This window comes from Xiphophorus maculatus, chromosome 12 (assembly GCF_002775205.1).
Source record: "Xiphophorus maculatus strain JP 163 A chromosome 12, X_maculatus-5.0-male, whole genome shotgun sequence".
NCBI lineage: Eukaryota > Metazoa > Chordata > Actinopteri > Cyprinodontiformes > Poeciliidae > Xiphophorus > Xiphophorus maculatus.
The window spans coordinates 25,173,261-25,191,785 of record NC_036454.1 but is presented as its reverse complement, the minus strand read 5'-3'; the positions used below and the strand labels follow the sequence as shown (position 1 = coordinate 25,191,785).

At 37.4% G+C, this 18,525-nt stretch overlaps 1 protein-coding gene across 2 annotated transcripts in view; it reads right to left on the bottom strand.

Annotated features, from left to right (window-relative positions):
- The window catches only part of LOC102236031 (multivesicular body subunit 12B-like), a 46,160-nt gene extending 33,653 nt beyond the window's left edge, over nt 1–12,507 (bottom strand). For both annotated transcript variants that reach the window (XM_005814732.3, XM_023344230.1), the window contains exons 1-3: nt 12,405–12,507; nt 10,640–10,735; nt 96–191 (exon numbers count right to left, since the gene is read on the bottom strand). In XM_005814732.3, coding sequence (XP_005814789.3) covers nt 96–191; nt 10,640–10,726 — 183 coding nt within the window. In that variant the 5' untranslated portion in view covers nt 10,727–10,735; nt 12,405–12,507. The remainder of the gene's footprint in view (nt 1–95; nt 192–10,639; nt 10,736–12,404) is intronic.
- Nucleotides 12,508–18,525: the final 6,018 nt, after the last annotated feature.

The window sequence follows — 18,525 nt, the reverse complement described above, 5'->3', positions numbered from 1 at the left end:
ATTAAGATATTCCACTAGCGGCGAGGTGCGCTAATAACCGCAGGCAAACTGAGAAGCTCTTCTGGATGAGGAAGGAGAGAAGTTTGCACGCTTACAGTTTTCCTGGAGAAGCAAAGGTAGCGAGTGACCTTGGATTTGAATAAGCCGTCCTTCCACAGGTCGGCGTCGGAGCCATCTGTTGTTTGTGTAACCTATGTGGAAAAAACAGGAGGGGAAAAAAACAAGGCGAGAGAGAGAGAGAGAGGGAGAGAAAAAAACACATGAAAGAGGTGGGATAAAGTTAATGTATGTATGCCATGGGCGTACTGCTTTTGCCTTCTTCCTTTGCATACTAGCCTTAATTAACGCTTGCCTACACTTGTGCTCCATCTCATTAGTGCTCTGCGTGGGTAAAGTCTTAGCCTCCAAAAAAGGTGGCTAAAAATACCATCCCTTGGGAGCAGGCTGATTAAAGATGCCCTGACAAGAATCTGCTCTAATAAGGAAACCAAACTTCTATGTGCTTCACTGATGAAGCTGGAATTACACTTGGACCATTTTTTTTCCTACATAAAGCAAACCTAGAATAGTTACAATAAGCAAAAAACAGGTAAACTGAAAATACCTGCAGCATCAGTAGCTTTTTTTTTTGTAATTTAAAGAAAAACTTTTAAGAGGAATAAATTACAGTTCATTTAAACCCACTCCTAACCTGCAAAGCAGAACATTCATTTTTGTAAATAAGCAAAAGTCACTTTAAGGAAATAGATTGCATCATTCTGACAATATGTGAGCACCATAAGTCAACCTCAAGGTCCTACACTCCATTGCTATGTAAATGTAGGCATGCTTGGGCAAAATAGCAAAAAAAAAAAGCAAAAAAAAAAAGCTGCAGACTGCATCACAGAGACTCTTCAATCGTTCGAGCAAACATGCTTGGCTGAAACGTCATGTTCCATTGGCTATCATGTGAGAATCACCTAAATAACTGCCAGAGTTATTTTCTAAAGGGATCCTTTACAAAGAAGAGTCAATCTAATGAGGTTCATTCAAATGAAGAAGTCATAGATCTCTGCACCCACCCACACACATTACCCTCTTGACAATAATGATGAATGACCCCAGTGGCTATAGGCAGGGGGGAAACGTGGTGTGGGGAGACTCATCCAAAACCGCTGCTGACTATATGGGCTGAGAGCACGAACTGGAGTCGGATAGAGGGACGGGGGAGAGGAGGAGAACGAGGAGACGACGAGCAGGGGAGAGGGATCGTCGGGTGTCTCCAACGGCGGTACCATGAAAGGTCCCAGAAGGAGCCCATACATCACCAGCCTCCCTCTTCCTTACAAGACAGCCCGTCTTGGCCACTTTTTCCAGGTCAGTGGCCAGCACATCCTGTCAGCGTAAACAAAGGGCTCGCTTTGTGAAACCCAAAGTCAAGCTGAGGAGTAACGAGGGCACGGTCCTCCGAGGAGGCACCTCAGGCTTCACGCCGGCAGCAGGGATGCGACGCAGCTTGAATGCGAAACACCAACCGCTGAGCCACAGCCACAGAAACATACAAAAAAAAAACATGAAAAAAGTCACATTGGCCCTTTTCTAACAACCTTACATTTTCTTCTGTAGAGCTTGATCATTAAACAGACTTCAATGAGAGGAATGTCACATGTGTGATAAGAGACATCATCGCTGTGATATTGAAATATGTCATATCATTTGATTTAAAATGCAAAGACAGAATCATCTGCCACTTGCAGTGATCTGAGAGCCCACCTGTGAAACATGTCTTGAGGGGATGATTAATATTGCTACTGTATGAAGCATCTCTGGAGACAGACAATGCCGGCGAAGGGCTGCGAAGCACTAAAAGGCACGGCTGTGAATTCAAAGATAAAGGCTTGAAATAAAATAAAAAAACAATCCCTGGAGAGTGAAGCCAGGTGAAAAAGAAACGGGACAGGTAGAGCAAATCAAACACTCCCTTCAAAGTAGAATTTGACAACATGGAAAATAAAATGCTTTACATCTTATCTTTGAACTGAAAATAGGAATGACACGACTGAAGATGTGCAATCTATTAATCTCTCAAAGTTCAACTGTTTCCTATATACACCATTGGGAGGCTAATATTTTTTTTAGATTACATTGATTCATATATTATAATGATTGCTGGAGGGAAGGTCAGCTCATCCAAAAATCTAAATTGAAAGTTTTGAGATTACTCTCCTCTTAAGAAAAATATTTATGTTCATTGCATGGCAGGTGATGTAATAAATCTGGGTCTTCCTTAACTGTCCAAATGTTTTTCACTCTTCACTTGTGTAAACTCTTATGGAGTTCTTGTGTTATGTGACCTGCTCTCTGGGCTATGCAGTGTTGTCAACTCCTCAGTGACAATTAGTATTGGCTGTCCTAAAGTTGCAGAAGTTGCTGAATTTGTATCCCATAATCTGCATAAATGGCTGTGTGTGTAATTGCTATGGTTATTGTAGGAGAAAGAAGTAAAGTGTGATCGGAAAAAAAGAGTAAAATGCACATCATGAATATGTTTACAACTTTCTTCTGTTGATTCTTGTTTTTTATACTTTCCTCCTTTATCTAGACTTGGTGTTGACAAAAAGTTACACTAAAGAGAGAAAGTAGTTAGATTTTTTTCTTCTTCTGGTTCTTTTATCACTTTATTTATTTATTTAATTCTTCTGTGTTTTTAAAGTTTTGTCTAGTTTTAGCCTTATGCTCCACATAAACAACAAATACCCAACGGGGCCTTCACTCAATTGTAGTCTGGATGTGGAGGGATACACATCTCTTGTCTGACTACAGTTCAGGGGAGAAGAATGCATGATTTCATCCAAAAGTCTCCAAATACACTGGAAAAAGCTGATACAATTGCTACTAATTGCTTTAAAAAAAAAAGAAAAAGAAACCTCAGAAGAGTCACCACAGTCTGACTGTCAATAGCACGAAAGTCACTGAGTTCCAGCACTAGTGATACGCCATACAGCAAGAAGTACAGACGAAAGGTGAAAATCTGTCCAACATAGTTAGAAACATTGTGAAAATGAGTTAAGTATCTGAAAAAGAACATACTTTGTCAGTTTTGTCTACATATGATTAACAAGAACTGCACCATGAGCCAAATTATCATATTGTTATAGAACGGAGCAAACATGCAGCTCAATAAACTCCTCCACCTTTAAACATCATTAGCATGACCAAAAGTTCATTGGTTGTTGTAGTTCAAATAACCAATAAATTATGAAACTATCCAAAGTAAAAATTACTGTATTCTTGAACATTATGAGTGAGTAAAGTGGGATGCAACCTTCATGAAAAATAGAGTGAATTTATCGCATATACGTGGCGTATTTTATCTATTTGTCAGACTTGGTATCAAACATCCTGATTAGAGCATTGTCAAACTTAATTACCATTGAAATTAACAACAACCAATGCAAGTTAAAATACAAATGAAGACGTCTGCCTCTAAGATGCACGCAGGACCTTGCTAACAATTCAGACAGAAGCAAGACCATAACAAACACCACAGAAGCCTTTGGATCAGCAGATATTTGACCATACTTCATAGCAGAAAACACATGAGTAGAGCCTGTCGTCAGCATTTTAGCCAGCAAATGACAACAGATTTATGTTTGTCGATGATGTCTGTCCACAAAGAAAAATGCTTGAACTGCTGGACTGGATCTTGTTCGCTGGAATCCAAGCGTGGTTTGTCCCTCGACATTCATGGGGCTTCGCATTTCTTTGTGAAAGGAGATATTTAAATGCAGGTGTGTGCATAGCTAAACTAAAGGTCTGATAAGTTTCCAGAAATGTTCATGCTTGGGCTTATTTTAGATATACAAAATAAAGGAAAAATAATCATATTCTGTCCAATGGTCCATTGAACGAAATCCAAACATTTTTCACCTGCAACCTATTCTGCAACAAAAAAATCCAGAAAAAGAGAATCTCATGATACAATGGGACCTGTGCCATGTAATAAGCACAAATAACTTTTATAGGAGCTCTGTGTGGTCTAATCAATTTAATTTGTCTTTTTTTTTTTAGAATACTTAAATGGTGGTAAAACATGTTCTTTAATACTTCACTAAAGTTTCACTTATCCTAACACTAGTGAGGCGTTAAATAAATAATGTAATTACCTGGTGAAATGTAATTAGTAAGATAATAACAGATAAAACTTTAAGATGAGAAAAGTCTGATCATATGTGTTTATCAGTGGTACGGTTCCAGTGAATATTAATGCCTTAATTGTTTTTCTATAGAAAAGGAGCAAGCAATAGAAATACACTCTGGCAAAAGAAAAAACAAACAAACAAGCAGAGACTCACACTAAAACTTGACTTAATAAGTTCAAAGTTAAAAATGGAATAGATTCTTTTCAGATACAAGCTTTGGATCCATTTTGGACCTGGAATGAGTTCTTCTTTGACCTTTTATAGAGAGGAAACACTGTTCAAAACCTACTCAGCTGCTAAACTCAGAAGGCTGTAGCAAAATAAACTGAAGAGAAAACCTGAAAGTGAATTCAGTTAAAGTTAGCCGATTACTTTGGATTAGCTGAATACGCTACATCATTAAGGGGTTTCATTTTTTCCCCCCCATTGTTTGGCTGTTTAAAGGAACTGCAGGTTCCGAGTTGGTACAATCAACTTTAAGCGGATTAACATTTCTAATACAAGATGCCGTCACACCTCATGTAAATGCATGAAGTCTCATAACATAGAGTATAATGCTTTATGCCCCAATTAGCTATTTTTTTCTTTTTCAATGGGATCAAAACCTTAATTAGCAGGGTTCAAACTCCACTTTACCCGCTATTATTATTTGCAGCACAATCTTATTTAAGATTATAGTAGTTGTAGCATTTAATTCCAAATTCAACAAAAGAGAAAGCGATGTTTTTGTGGGAAAAGCAACTGCGTAACTGTAATTACTTTGAGAAACCAACCAGTCTCTGCTGATATAAAAAATAATGAATCGTTCATAATTTTTATTTTATTTTTTTTCAATGTTCCAGCCCCTAAAAGTCAAATTTAACAACACACAGGGATCATACTTGGTCATATACTATGAAACATGTAATATTAAAGAAAAAAAATTATGTTCTCTCAGTGAAGACTAAAATAAAGAATTTACTTCAGAGGGCACGAGAACGCCTTTGAAAAGGGTATTAAAAATCTGACAAAATCTAAATAATAATAAAAATCAGTTTAAATTACTATTGTTGAGGTTTGTATGATTCCATAGTGTGGTATTTAGCCTGTGGGTTGAGAGTTTAAACAAACTGGCAATTAGTTGAGTTGAAAATAGGGGTAAGAGTTTGCTGCCACATCCTGATTGTAGTGTGAACGTGTGAGAGTCTGCTAGTGGTGTTTGATGTCGGGTGGTGGCTGGTACTCCGGCAAAACTCCTGATCCCTGTGGAACGGCGTTTGATCTGGGCCCGCGCTCCCTTGCGCTGCATCAACCTGCTCAAGTTCAGAGATGTAAGAGCCCCATATCAGAGAGCAAAAGAGGTAATCTGTCCTTTGATCTGCTATGTAAAATGTGCTCAAAGTGAGTGGAGCAGTCAGTATTAGGGAGGATTGTGAAGATTTCTAGTATTAAGAAAAAAAAATAAAATATATATATATATATATATATATATATATATATACAGTATATATGCAGCTTAATATCCTGACACCTCCACTTTTTAATGTTGGATAAGCGAGTCAATATGTAAAGATGATATTTTTGTTCGTCCCTCAAATCAGCAGATTAAAGACAGTGTAGCATTGCTTAAAAGATGTTTTAAAGACATATTAGACTAGAAAGTTACATCAAAACAGGTTCTTGAGGGGAAAAAAGTGCATAGGGGTTTGTGTATAAAGATTTCAACATTTACTGATCCAAAAATATGCATATAAGAGTGTCAAAGCTTCCCAAAGTAGGGTTGCTGTTCTAGCTTCATTTTTCATCACCATCAGTATTTATGAAAATAAAGAAAATAGTTGTCATTTCTGTTATTTGTGCTTCTTGATCAAGAGCTTATAGTTTCAGCATTCACACAAAAATTAGCCTCAAAATATTCTATTCAACTTCTGAAAACTCCCAAAAGTGGGATAATGTTTTGAAATTTAATCTGTAGCCTTGAAAAAATAAGAGCTAACACATATTATCTTACATATATAAATGAAGTAAATACATGGAAACTTATGAACACTTAATGTTAGTCCTTGGCTACACCTACACTTCTCAAGGTATATTTTTACAGACTCAATCTACAACAAAACTAATGAAAAATTCATTCAGTTGGAGAATTTATGTCAGGTTTACAGGCACATCATATTCAAAAGAGTTCACTTTAAAGAGTGTTGTTACAGATTTGTATTTCTTCTAAAAATTAAAGTTGCATTAGAACAAGAAATAAAATGTTCTGTTTGGCTATGTAAATATTCAAATTAGCTCTGAAAGATAAAAACATACCAGTGGGCTTAAAGAAAACAAAAAAGACATAATGCTTCTGGGCAAAGTGTAAAATTTACAGGATCTCATAATAAAGAAATTAAAGTTTGTATTAAATATCTGCTGCTCAGAGGTTTATGATAACTCTGAAAGAGCTGCAGAGAACCATAGCTCAGGTGAAAAAATAATCAGTTGACATGACAAGTGCTCACAAAACCGACAAATCCGGCAAAGATGGAAGAGCGGCAAGAGCAAAACCCTTGTTAAAAGTAAGCAAGGTGTAACCTGGTTTTCCCCATACTACGCATTACTTGAGATAAATAATTTTCACTATGAAACACAGTAGAGATAGTATCATACTGTGGGAATGCTGATCTTCAGCAGGATGAACAGAGTTAAACGCACGACTGGAACAAAAGTTATTAGAGGCAGCAAAAGGCATGAAGCTTGGAGAAATATGACCATAAAACACGACCAGATCTACAGAGTGCCATACAATCCCAGTATAGTAAATGTAGTTTGATGCTACTTTTGCAGGTAAATTAAAAACTGTTGTATTTTCCAAATTCTAATGTCGGAATGATACCTTATTATAAAAAGAAAATCTCCTAAACTGACCGATCTCAAGTCTTCAATAACTTACCTAACTCCTAACTCATCTCTAACAAAAATACGTATTTGGTTGGATATACAGTATGTACAGTAGTTCAACAGCTTCATATTGTTCACTAAATTATCTTGGTGATATTTTTAGAAAACTGTGTCGCTTTCAGTTCGGGAATTGGCTTTGTTTCCGTGGTTGTGTGATCGTCCATCACTTACAGATCTACACTCCCACCATCTTCTTCTCAAGTCAGCAGAATGTGGATTTACTTTTAGATTGTAAACTTTTCCTCTACTGCCCAACCCAGAACGGTATTTGCACATCAGCCAAAATGTATTAATGCTTTACGGCGCTGCAAACTGGGGGGAAGTCTGATGGGGTTTCTTTCTGTTTGTCACTATCCTGTGATGTGCATGCAGTCTTCCTGCCTGTGGCTTCATTCTTATTCCACCCACCATCATCTGCCAGAGATTCCAGCAAGCTGGGTGTGTAGGGTGGAGCAGGAAGAGATAAGAACTGGGAGAAGGAGGGATTGCGGGCATGAGGTGTAAAACAAAAGGGGTCGGAATAGGAAGAGAGAGAAAGAGGAAGAGAGATCTGCCCCTGAGCTTGTTTGGAGCTTTGTTTAACTTTCACATGCTCCTCTCTTTTCAACCCGCGCCAACTTGATCTACAACAACAACAAAAAAAAGTTCTGAATCAGTTTGAACTTCAATGGTTCACATCAGGCCCCACTTTTGTTATTGTGAGACTGCTGCATGTTTAAAACAAATAGAGGACAAATTGAAATATTATAGGATTGGGCCCAAATATCATTAACAGTTTACCTGTGGAGTAGTGATGGCAACAGATATACGGGATTCTCAGAACCATCAAAGCAAATCTCTATGAAAAAGACATCTAACAAGTCAACAACCTCATGGAAAGCTGCTAACATTCTGACTGTGCATTATGTCGTTCACATGCTTGCAATGTGCAACAAATTGTCAAACACATTTTTTAAAATTGGTATTTTTAATCAGTTTCTTTTGTTTTAAGAGGAAACTTATCATATTAAGTGCTGGCAAAGACTTTGTCATCCTACTCAATGCTTGATTCACTATCAAAGGTAAATGAATGTGAAAATCAAGGTAAGAAATAGAAATTGTTTATAAATGCACCAGCTGCATGGTAACTAAGTCAAACTCAGTCCTGAAACAAGTAAGTCTGACATAAAATTACAACTTGTGTAAGAAAAAATTAGCACAAAAAATGTGTAAAAAGGGTTCATTCAAAATCCATCAAATGATGCTGAAGAAACAATTTTTCTAAATTTCTTCTGCATCGGTTTTGTCTTTCACCAAGAAAAACAAAACATACCCTAACATCTTCATCAAAAACATACAGTACATCTGACAGATTCTGGAAAACCCTCTTGAAGATAAATGCAATTTATTTGTGAAAAAACACAGAAGGTGTTCATATTTACCATTGTTTGTGGACAGTTCAGAACCATGGGCATTGTTATAGAGAGCCTGACGATAAGGCATTGCAGTGTAAAATTGTGAGCTTTCCTACAATTTAGCTATCACTGTCTACTTAGTCTCAATTTCTTGAAAAATAAAAAGATATTAACAACAAAAACATCAAGCACACTTGATGGGACTTTTAAAATCCCTAATGGATTTCACAAAGTTCAACAGAGCCATTAAGAAACATTAGAGGTTCATGGACAGCACAGATCTCATGATTTTTATAAATTTTGGAAGGAATTCCACTTTTCAACTCTGGTAGCTTGACCAAGCTACTCTCTGCAACTCCTTCATTCTCAGTGACCTTCTAACTATCTCTGTATTTCATAGTAGTAGCCTCAGGGTCAGTTAAAACACAAGTAAAATTACTAAATGGAAATCACACTTAAAAACAACACAAAACACAAGTGATATGATAGCATGTAGAATTTTAGAGGAGAAAGTTAGAAACAGACTTCTTTTGAAAAAAGAAAGTAAAGGGTTCACTTTCTTTTTGCCATTTTCCCTCTTTGTATTTTTTGAAAGTACCCATTTTTTTCTATTAATGTTTTTGCTGATGTTACATTTGTAATTAGAGCATATAACAGCAAAACGTTTCTTTTTCTGACTTGATTATACTCTTTAAAATTTCCGTAAATTTCTAAAAGTGAAATACCCATAAGGCACGTGGAACAAGATTAATGACAACAACTGTGATAATATCTCTAATGAATCGAAACATTGTCGTTTTTATGTTGGAAGAGCAAACATCTTGCCTCAGGGTTCACACATGGCGGCTGTCACATTTAATATAGAGACGAACACTAACAAACATCCATGTCTTACTTGTCACTAACTTGAAATTTGGACTCTTTGGACTCTGTCTAAAACAACAGCATTAGACAGCTAATGCTGTCTCTTTTACTTTTTCTCATAATTTAATTTAAAAAGAAGAACGCACAGTTAAGACATTTAAGCTAAATGTTACATTTCAAAAAGTTAAATTGCAAGTATTGTGGCATAACACAAGCGTATTGTCAGCTAAAGGAAGCTAGCTGACAGCAGATTTGGCTGAGGTACGAGAACAGGTTATCTACAGCAAGCTTTAATGTTCCCAGCTTGTCCACCTGTCCATGTGTCCTTGGGCAAGACATGGAGCCTCAAGATGCTCCAGATGGCTGCGGATCACTTTGCATGGCGACGCTCCTGCCATCAGTGTAAGTGCTAGTGTGCAAATAAGTGATCACAGTGTGGAAAGGATTTCCCCACATCGTTATCCTTGATCTATGTGGTCTACACCAGTGGTCCCCAACCTCCGGGCCGCGGACCGGTACGTGGACCAATTGGTACCGGGCCGCGCAAGAAATAATTAAATACTTCCGTTTTACGTACTGAGTCTGGAGGAGCTTTCATTTTGAAAATCCTTTAACTGGATTCTGCCGGTTACGTCTTGAGCGTCAACATTGAGCCCACAAGCAGCAGAATGATTTAGAAACAGCAGCAACAGCATCGGTGTGCGAACCCCTCCTCCCTCACCCCCCGGTCCGCAGCAAATTTCCGCAGTCTTGACCGGTCCGCGATACTAAAAAGGTTGGGGACCACTGGTCTACACCTTTCATAGTATTAAGGATTTTTAATATCCAGTGACGTTTTGTTCATTACGCTCATTACATACAGGTAAACTCTGTTTAGGTGCTTTCTGAACTAAACTGGTTGCACTGGATTTTAACAGAGAATTGATTTAAAGGGGACTTTTTAGATTTTTAGTTGTCATAAATTTAAAAAACCATGTCTCGTTTTTCTACAATTTCATACTTATGTGCTACTTTGTGTTGGTCTATCACTATCCTAATAAAATACAATACATTTTGTGGTTATAATTTAACAGAATACAAGAAACTTAGGGGCCTGGACACATTTTTGAGGCAATTTGCCTAAATCATCACACTATCCTTTCAACGCAAGTACAACTTTTTATGAGTTAAGAGTAAAGAAATGCTGAAATACTTCTACTAGCCAGTGATGGAGAGTTATTATCCCTGTATTGTTCCTTATTCAGTTATTTAAGATCATCTTATAGCATCTCTACTCACAGCATAGTAGCCGTCAGGGATTTTGGTGAGTGAGCTAACTATTCCGACTGCAGAGATGGGGTCCAGCTTGTTGCTCTCTTCAGACATGTTGGAGATCTGTTAGAAAAGCAAAGGAGCATCAAAATGCAATACAACACTTTTTTTTTTCTGGCACAGGAAAACTTTTTTTTTTTAAATCACATTCATCGATAAGGAAAACTTGTAAATTTAGCAATAAGTACAAAACCAAATGTACAAAAGGTGAAAGAAAATGACAATTACACCCTTTACAATGCTGACCTGCAGGAGGAATGGGGGGTTTCTTAGTCTAAATGGCTACATTATTGACTTCTTGATGAGGCCTATTAGGCTCTAGAAGAAAAAGCGGGCGCCTAATCCGGGATCAAATGACAAGTGAGACCAGTGACAAAACAGCATTCGGAGACCAGCGTCTGACTTCACCAAATCGCAGATTAGGGGGGAGCGATCACATATTTTCAAGGAAGTCCCGATCAATTGCTATCTATTTCTGTCTAAGGGAATTTTTGCCTAATGGATATGCAAGCCTTTTTACTGGGTAAGTGGCTTTGCAAAGGTTCTCTTATGCCGTTTTATTAGATTAGGTCTAAAGCGTTCTTGCAGTAACTGACAAAGTTGCAGCATTCAATCTTTATATTTACAAAATCCATTGCAATTAAGCTAATCAAATTAGAGGATTTACTCCAGAAACATGCTGTCTCGTTAACAAATGCTAGATAGCTGTACTTATTCAAATGAAACCGAATGGCCATTTAGCCAATGGGGTGAAAGATATCTTTATAACATTAATTTGTTCAAATTAGTTATTTTTTTCTCCCAACCCAAATCAGTGCTCAAGGACTTAAAAAATAGCCCAGTTAAATTATACCAAAAATAATAATAAACTTAATCCCCTCTCCTCATATTATTGAAGTGTCAATGAAATTGCCATATGTATAAAGTGGAGCTTTTAGCAAGATAACTGTTAGGTCTATTGTAGAGGATTAGAAACCCTCCATATTAATATAAATATTTTTAGTAAATAAACTTGCAATTAACGAAGAAGAAAGCACAACTTTAATACAGTGTAAATAATATTACAATGTGTTATCATTTGATCAAACTGATTGTGTAAATATTTGATTAACATTTTCATTCTGGTCATATCTAAAGTTTTTGTACATATGGTTAGATCTCAGTAAGTTCATCTTTATGTTCAGGCAGTTAAAACCCTGGATGCTTTCTTCTTATAATAAAATTATAACTGAGAAAGTTTAATGACAAAACAGAACAATAATAATGACTATTCTAGGAGGTGTTGCTGCATAGTTTGACTGAAACTCCAGTCAATAGATTAATAACACTAATAAATATAGTTGTCAGAAGTGTATCCAGTTTAATGAAGCTTTTTGAAAACACTTTGCACCCCTTCTATCTTTTATTGATTCCATCCTAATGATGCCCCTAGCTTTTATTGTGGCGTTGTATTATTTACCAGCTCAAGCTTGAAAAACGTAGCTATTAGCTACATGTTAAAAACAACTTAATACAATAATAAGTTACACAGAATATGTAGCTATAGTAATTATGCACGTGTTGATCAGACAATTTAGCTAATGCAAGTATAGTGTTCATTCAGATTCCTAAAGATGTAGCAAGTCCACTTATATCCATAGTCGAAGGTTATTTCCACGTGCACCCGTGACTCTAACCGGAACACAAAGGTGAGGCTAAACAAATAAAATAATCCTGGCTGTTGTATATTTACCTTTTTAAGTGAAAATGTCTGGTATTTGCCTCTTCAGCTCGACGTTGCCTCCGTGTTACGAAGCTTCAACACTTCCGGGTGTCGCATATTGGTAATAATTAACCTGAAAGTCCACAGAGTGACATCACAAATAGCTGCTGTCCGGTTCAAAGTCTTTTTATCTATTTATCTGCATTACTCACCAAAAACTAGAAAAAAAAAAAAAACTAGTTAATGGTTCAGTTTGCTTTGTTAACTTCTAGGAGGCTTTATTTCTTTGCCATAACTTATCCAGCCTAATTATTTGTGTAACCACATTTGCGGCTATCTTGCACTTTGACTCTCATAGATGCATCCACGGGTCGGGGCCTCCTGACAGCTGTGTGTCTCTCTAAAAGTTATCACATGTCGTTGCTGTAATCAGATAAACGTAAGACAGAGCAATGTATTTACTTAAGCCCTTACATTATTAGCTAAGTCGTGCATCTCCCTGAGCGCAGAAGTTAAGAGCCTCTTTGTAGGCTCTCTAAAAGACCAGCAGGCAACAGATGCTTCCCCATCATCAGGTTTATTATTTCTACCATCACTACACCAATGATACCATCTTTCAGTTAATTAAAACCTGAGATTTGCTGCTCTGTTCTGTTACATGGCGCCATATGTCGGTGGGTTGTTTCTTCTGCGGCTAAACACTGACAGCTGAACTTCTTTACATTTCTGATGTGTTTTTTTTTTTTCACTTTTTTTTTTCTCAATGCATATGTTTCAGGAAAAAAAAAAAACATACATATGCATGTTTGTTTTAGATACTGAACAAGAGGCAGGGCATCCACATAGAATCAGCCATACTTTAGGCTGATTCTCTATCAGAGAATAGAGATAGATAGATCTATAGATCTATAGATCGATAGATCGATAGATAGATAAAACGGAATGATGAAAACAAGGAAGGAAGCAAAAAAAGGACAAAAGGAACAATAAAAAAATGAAACTTTAGCCTTCCTGACATACTGCTGCACTAACATTTAGGTAAAATAATAATTTAAAAGTAATTTTTTTAAAAATCAAGAAGCAATCTATTCAAACCCTGAGATCTACTATTGTTTGAAAGTTTGCTGTTCCCAGCAGACAGTACAACAAAAATACACCCTCAGGTCAGAATCTAATATGGCTAACACATAGGATGTCCTAGCAGAGAAATATACTATTTTATTAGTAACTAATAATTTATTATTTTGTTTCTCATTAAAGTAGTGCCACGCATCGCAATGATATCTATTTGTAATCTTATTTTGGTGTTTGAAAAACATTGCTAATAGTAGTTTTCACCACAACATTTGGCAAATCCCACAGGTTTTCCGGCTTGCAGCTGGAACCCACTCATCTTTAATGTGACATCGTTCCTAGAGCTGAGTTTTGATTTTTGAGACACACTGAATGAGGCATTGTTCATGTAATCTAAAAACAACAACAACAACAACAAAAAGAATTTCTTGTATGAATTGAAATCACAGGCGTTGAACCTTTCTTTTGTTTGATTTCACATTCTGGTGTCTGAAACTGGAATTGTGAAGGCAGGTGTGGCAGTGTGCTTAAAGTCAGACTAATTCAGGAGTGACTGGCAGGAAAATATTTCTGGAGATAGCGCCCCGCTGCCAAACCCCGAACCTCCAATCACACGCAGCAGCTCAGTGCTGCTTATCATCGCTGATGCTGCTTTCTGTGGCAAATGATTGGAGCAGAGAAAAGTATTTGATGAAAGATTTCCTTTTTCAATAATCTCACTCCTTCGTCTGCGTTTACACCCCACGTCATCACCCCCACCCTCACACGCACATAATCCTACCAAACACATGCCACCATATCAAGGTGTTGACGCACCGCGGAGAAGGCGCGTTGAATTTTTGGCACAGTTGAGAGCAAAAGAATTCAAAGGTGTCTGCTGAAAGGAATAACAACAAAATAAAAATAAAAAAAAAATACAACGCAGGCATCCGTTTAATCTGGTTTGGAAGAGAGGTGCACCTGCTAAAGTAATGGTCTAATTATGGAAGCGGTGATGAAGCGCTCGTTGAGAGCGGAGTCATCAGCAACACATGCTAACTGTGAAAATCATCAGCTTTTACAGTGTTTTTAACGGGCGCCGCCTCGCACGCGGAGGATTGTGGGGTAAGATGAATGATGGCTGTGGCAGATTTCTGCAGGGGAGCCACCAGCGGGAGGTGCAGGGTGTTACGGCTGGTATTTTTGAAAAGATTCATTAGAGCCCCGATTGCTGTTTTCACCTTTTGTTTGACATCGGCCTTATTTCAACTCGTGCTGACCCGCCTGAACACCAGAACATCTTATTGTGTTCGAAACATCAATCTGAATGCTGTTCGTTCTGAGTTTTAATTAACAGAGGACAGACAAGCACTGGGACCCAAAATTCTACCTCTTTTTTTTTTTTTTGAATAACTTCCCACATAAATGATGAAAGAAGAAAAAAAGGGAAATGTTCTTTTTTATGTCTAAAGGTCATTTATTGCAGTCTGTAATTTGCTGACACCAGCGTAGGGACTGAAGATGGAAATTTCTGTGCTGCTATCCCAAGAGTAATATTATCCCTATCTCAACTTGGGAAATCTACACAGTCCCAATGTCACCCACATGAACCCATTATGTGCTATGTAGAAATCTGCAGGTCTCATTTTATACATAACCCCCAGCCCCCTCCTCTCCTCCTCACTTTTTTTTTTCTGTCTACACACAGAAAACCAAATCCCTGTGTCTCCTGAATGGCTTATAATAACCAGCTTTAAGAAGCCTACCCTTAGTGCCCCCCAAAGGATACAGCCTTGCAAGGCTCCATAATGTCATGCTTCTTTCTAATTAAAGGTCAGTTTGGTCGGGTCTCATTGTCGCCCTGGCTGGAAAAGTCCTCTGAAACATGATGGATTGTCCAAATGTGATTTAATTTTACATTTACCCCATCTGTTTTCCTCACTAAAACACTGAATTGTAAGGGTTTAAAACGTATGAACTGTTATATTTAATTTCTAATTCTGCAAGTTTATGGAAAGTACATCATTGGGCTGCTTTTAAGTGTAAAAATTCACATTCTAACATCAAAGTGCAGGTTTTCATTTTTATTCATGCCTTGCACTACTGAGCTTTTGGAATTTAGTCTCGTTGATTGAGTGGCTTAACTAATGCAAAGAAAAGTGCATCAAATTTAACAATCACATTTATTTAAAAAGCACAGACAGTGACATACTTCATGGGTTTGTTTCTGTTCATTTTAAAAGACTATGGCTTACAAGTAAAGTTTGAGTTTCTCATAGTGATTACATTACATTACATTGGACCAACAAAAAATATTTTTTAATACAATAACACCTACTGAAAAATACTTTATGTGGAGTTACTGTACAGTTTACCCATTCAATATCTGGCCTCTTGTCTTCCTATTGATTACACCCTCAGTGTGCTTTTTGGGGCCTTTGGGTCAATCTCTGCAGCCGCAAAGTCCTGCAGGAAAATGAAATGAGCATCTTCATAAAACTCTTCAGCAGAACAAAGCATTAAATGATCTGAAATGCACTGGCTTTGGACTCGATAAAAACAGCGTGGATCAACACCAACAGTTGAAGTGGCACCTAAAGCAACTTCCAAATGAAATGCAAGATTTAACTGAAAAGATGACAGAGTACAGAGCAATCGCCACTAACTTTCCCCCTGGACTCTTCTGACTTGTTTTTGGTTCAGGAGTGGCTACAGGTAGAATTTTGCCACATTTTCATTACACTTACATACTGCACTTTGTGAACAACCATCTTCTTTATCAGTGCATTAGTTGGTCTTTCTTTAGTAGGTTGTCAGTCCTTGTGCACTATTATTACTTTATTAGGATTTTTATTATGGTTTTTTTTTCATCAGAAGCCATATTTTGAGCATTTGTTTTGAAATAAATACTCAAAATACATCACTTTATGTGTCTGACAAATTTGGATGATACACGGTCCAAGTTTCACTTTTTGAACTGTATAAATGAAATAAATTCCCAGCAAGACTCTGAATTATTACTATGGACGTGCATCTCTAATTTCCTTGGTGCTGTTTTGCATTAGCTAACACTTTCCTGCTCAACTTATCATCAAATACATGCTCATATACTGTCATGCATCTGTGTATGTGGACCTCACATCCATCCGCCCACGCCTCCACACACACACACACGCACGCACACAAACACACTCATGTATGCTTTCCTCCGTCTGGTGGGGAGTCTGGACTGCTCCGACTGACTGCGCCTCACTGCCCTTGTGCAGTGGTGTGCCAGTTGTGCCTTCCCCCATTGCTGTGAATGCCACCATCTGGTGTGCCACGTGGACATCATAATCTCCCCTTAATTACATTAGCAGTGCAATCAGTTACTGCATTACAAGGCCGGGCGAAGAGCTTTTAAATCTTGGAGGAAATCATAAATAATTGCACTAAGTACCCACCGCCAGATGTGCGTGCCAACTTGGCTGGCATGAGATAAATAGTAACCTCAACAACGGTCTTTGCTTTTCTGTCTGAAAGGAGTTTTTGGCCAGTTTGATCCTCCTGTCCTTTATACCCGTCCCTGTCCTCTTCTCATAGATTCCCTCGCTTTGTGTGTTAAAGCTCTCAGAGATCTTTACTGTGCTCAGATGGCCACTTGTTGCTTTAGTGTGTTTCCCACAGATGTGTGACTGAAAGGAAACGATTTGCTACAAGGCCTCTTGCCTCACTACCATCCAATTTTTTTACCACCTCTTCCGGTCGTCCTTATGTTGATCATAATCTGGTGTTTTTTAGGTGTTTTGTCTGGCAGATTAAAAGTTTTTTTTTTGGACTCTTTGCACTCTATGCAGTTGAACGAAGCACATAAGCACGAAACATTAAATATTATGAGACACCTTCTGGATTTTTTTTTTCTTTGCTACCAAGGGAATGGAATGTTTTCTTGTGGTGCATGCTACTTCACTCATTTTCCTGTCAGTCATCTCTGGAATCCCCATGGCTGCTTGCATTGACACACGGCTCCATGTATTGCAAGCTAAGACTAGATCCTCCAGCATACAGATGACATGAAGCTACTGGATTTTTGGTAACGTAAACATGAACTCCCAGGACAAAGACAATTACACTTACACTTTTTATTTTCCTCATAAGTCATCAACAGTTCGGTGAAAATGTGTATTGCAGTCTATAATGCGCATGCATCTTTTAGAAAGCTAATGCCTCATAAATTTTGTCCTCAAGGATGCTTTCCTAAATTACCTTTCTGGTGTTCATAAAAATCTAAAGAGCAACACCTTACAAAATTTTCAAGTTCAGCCTTCAAGGCTTTACACATGTGTGAGCATTTTGATCAAAATATTTGCATAAGAACATATAATAACGAAAAATATTGCCATTGTTATCGTATTTCATTCGAATGGTATAGATAAAGGATTCTTCACCCCTACCGACATTACCAAATAAATATGTATGTTTACATGATAAGCTTTGATAGGTTTCCTACTTGGTCATAGCTGTTCTGGATGAGGGCACTGTCAAGAAAATCCGAGCTCATCCCACTTCCCCATGCTGGAGATTTTAGTTTAACAGTAATAATAAATAAAGTTATCTTTAAAATGAATCACTCAAGTGACATCAAGGCCCAACAGTAGACTTAAGTGTCAATAAAGTTAGTTTAACAGTAATAATAAATAAAGTTATCTTTAAAATGAATCACTCAAGTGATATCTAGGCCCAACAGTAGACTTAAGTGTCAATAAAATAAATCTGGTTGTGTGTGTTGCTTTTGTCTCATGCAAACTTTGCTTTAATTTTACTTTTTTCTATCTAATCATAAGAAATCATAGTCAGTCAGAGAGAGTCATTAAACAGGAAAAGCAGGTTTCCTGGAAAAAGAGGAAGTAAGTTCCAGCCTGCAGATTTATAAAAAATAGCTGAGACTATTTCTTATTTTAAATCATGAAAGTTTTAAAGAATGAAATCTAAAACATTTTGAGTAATTTGATAAGATTCAAAGTAAAATACTTACATTAATATTGGTTTACTTGTAATAATATTTACACGAACATTTGTGGGAACACTTACAAGAAAAACAAGTAACTGTAACTTTAGT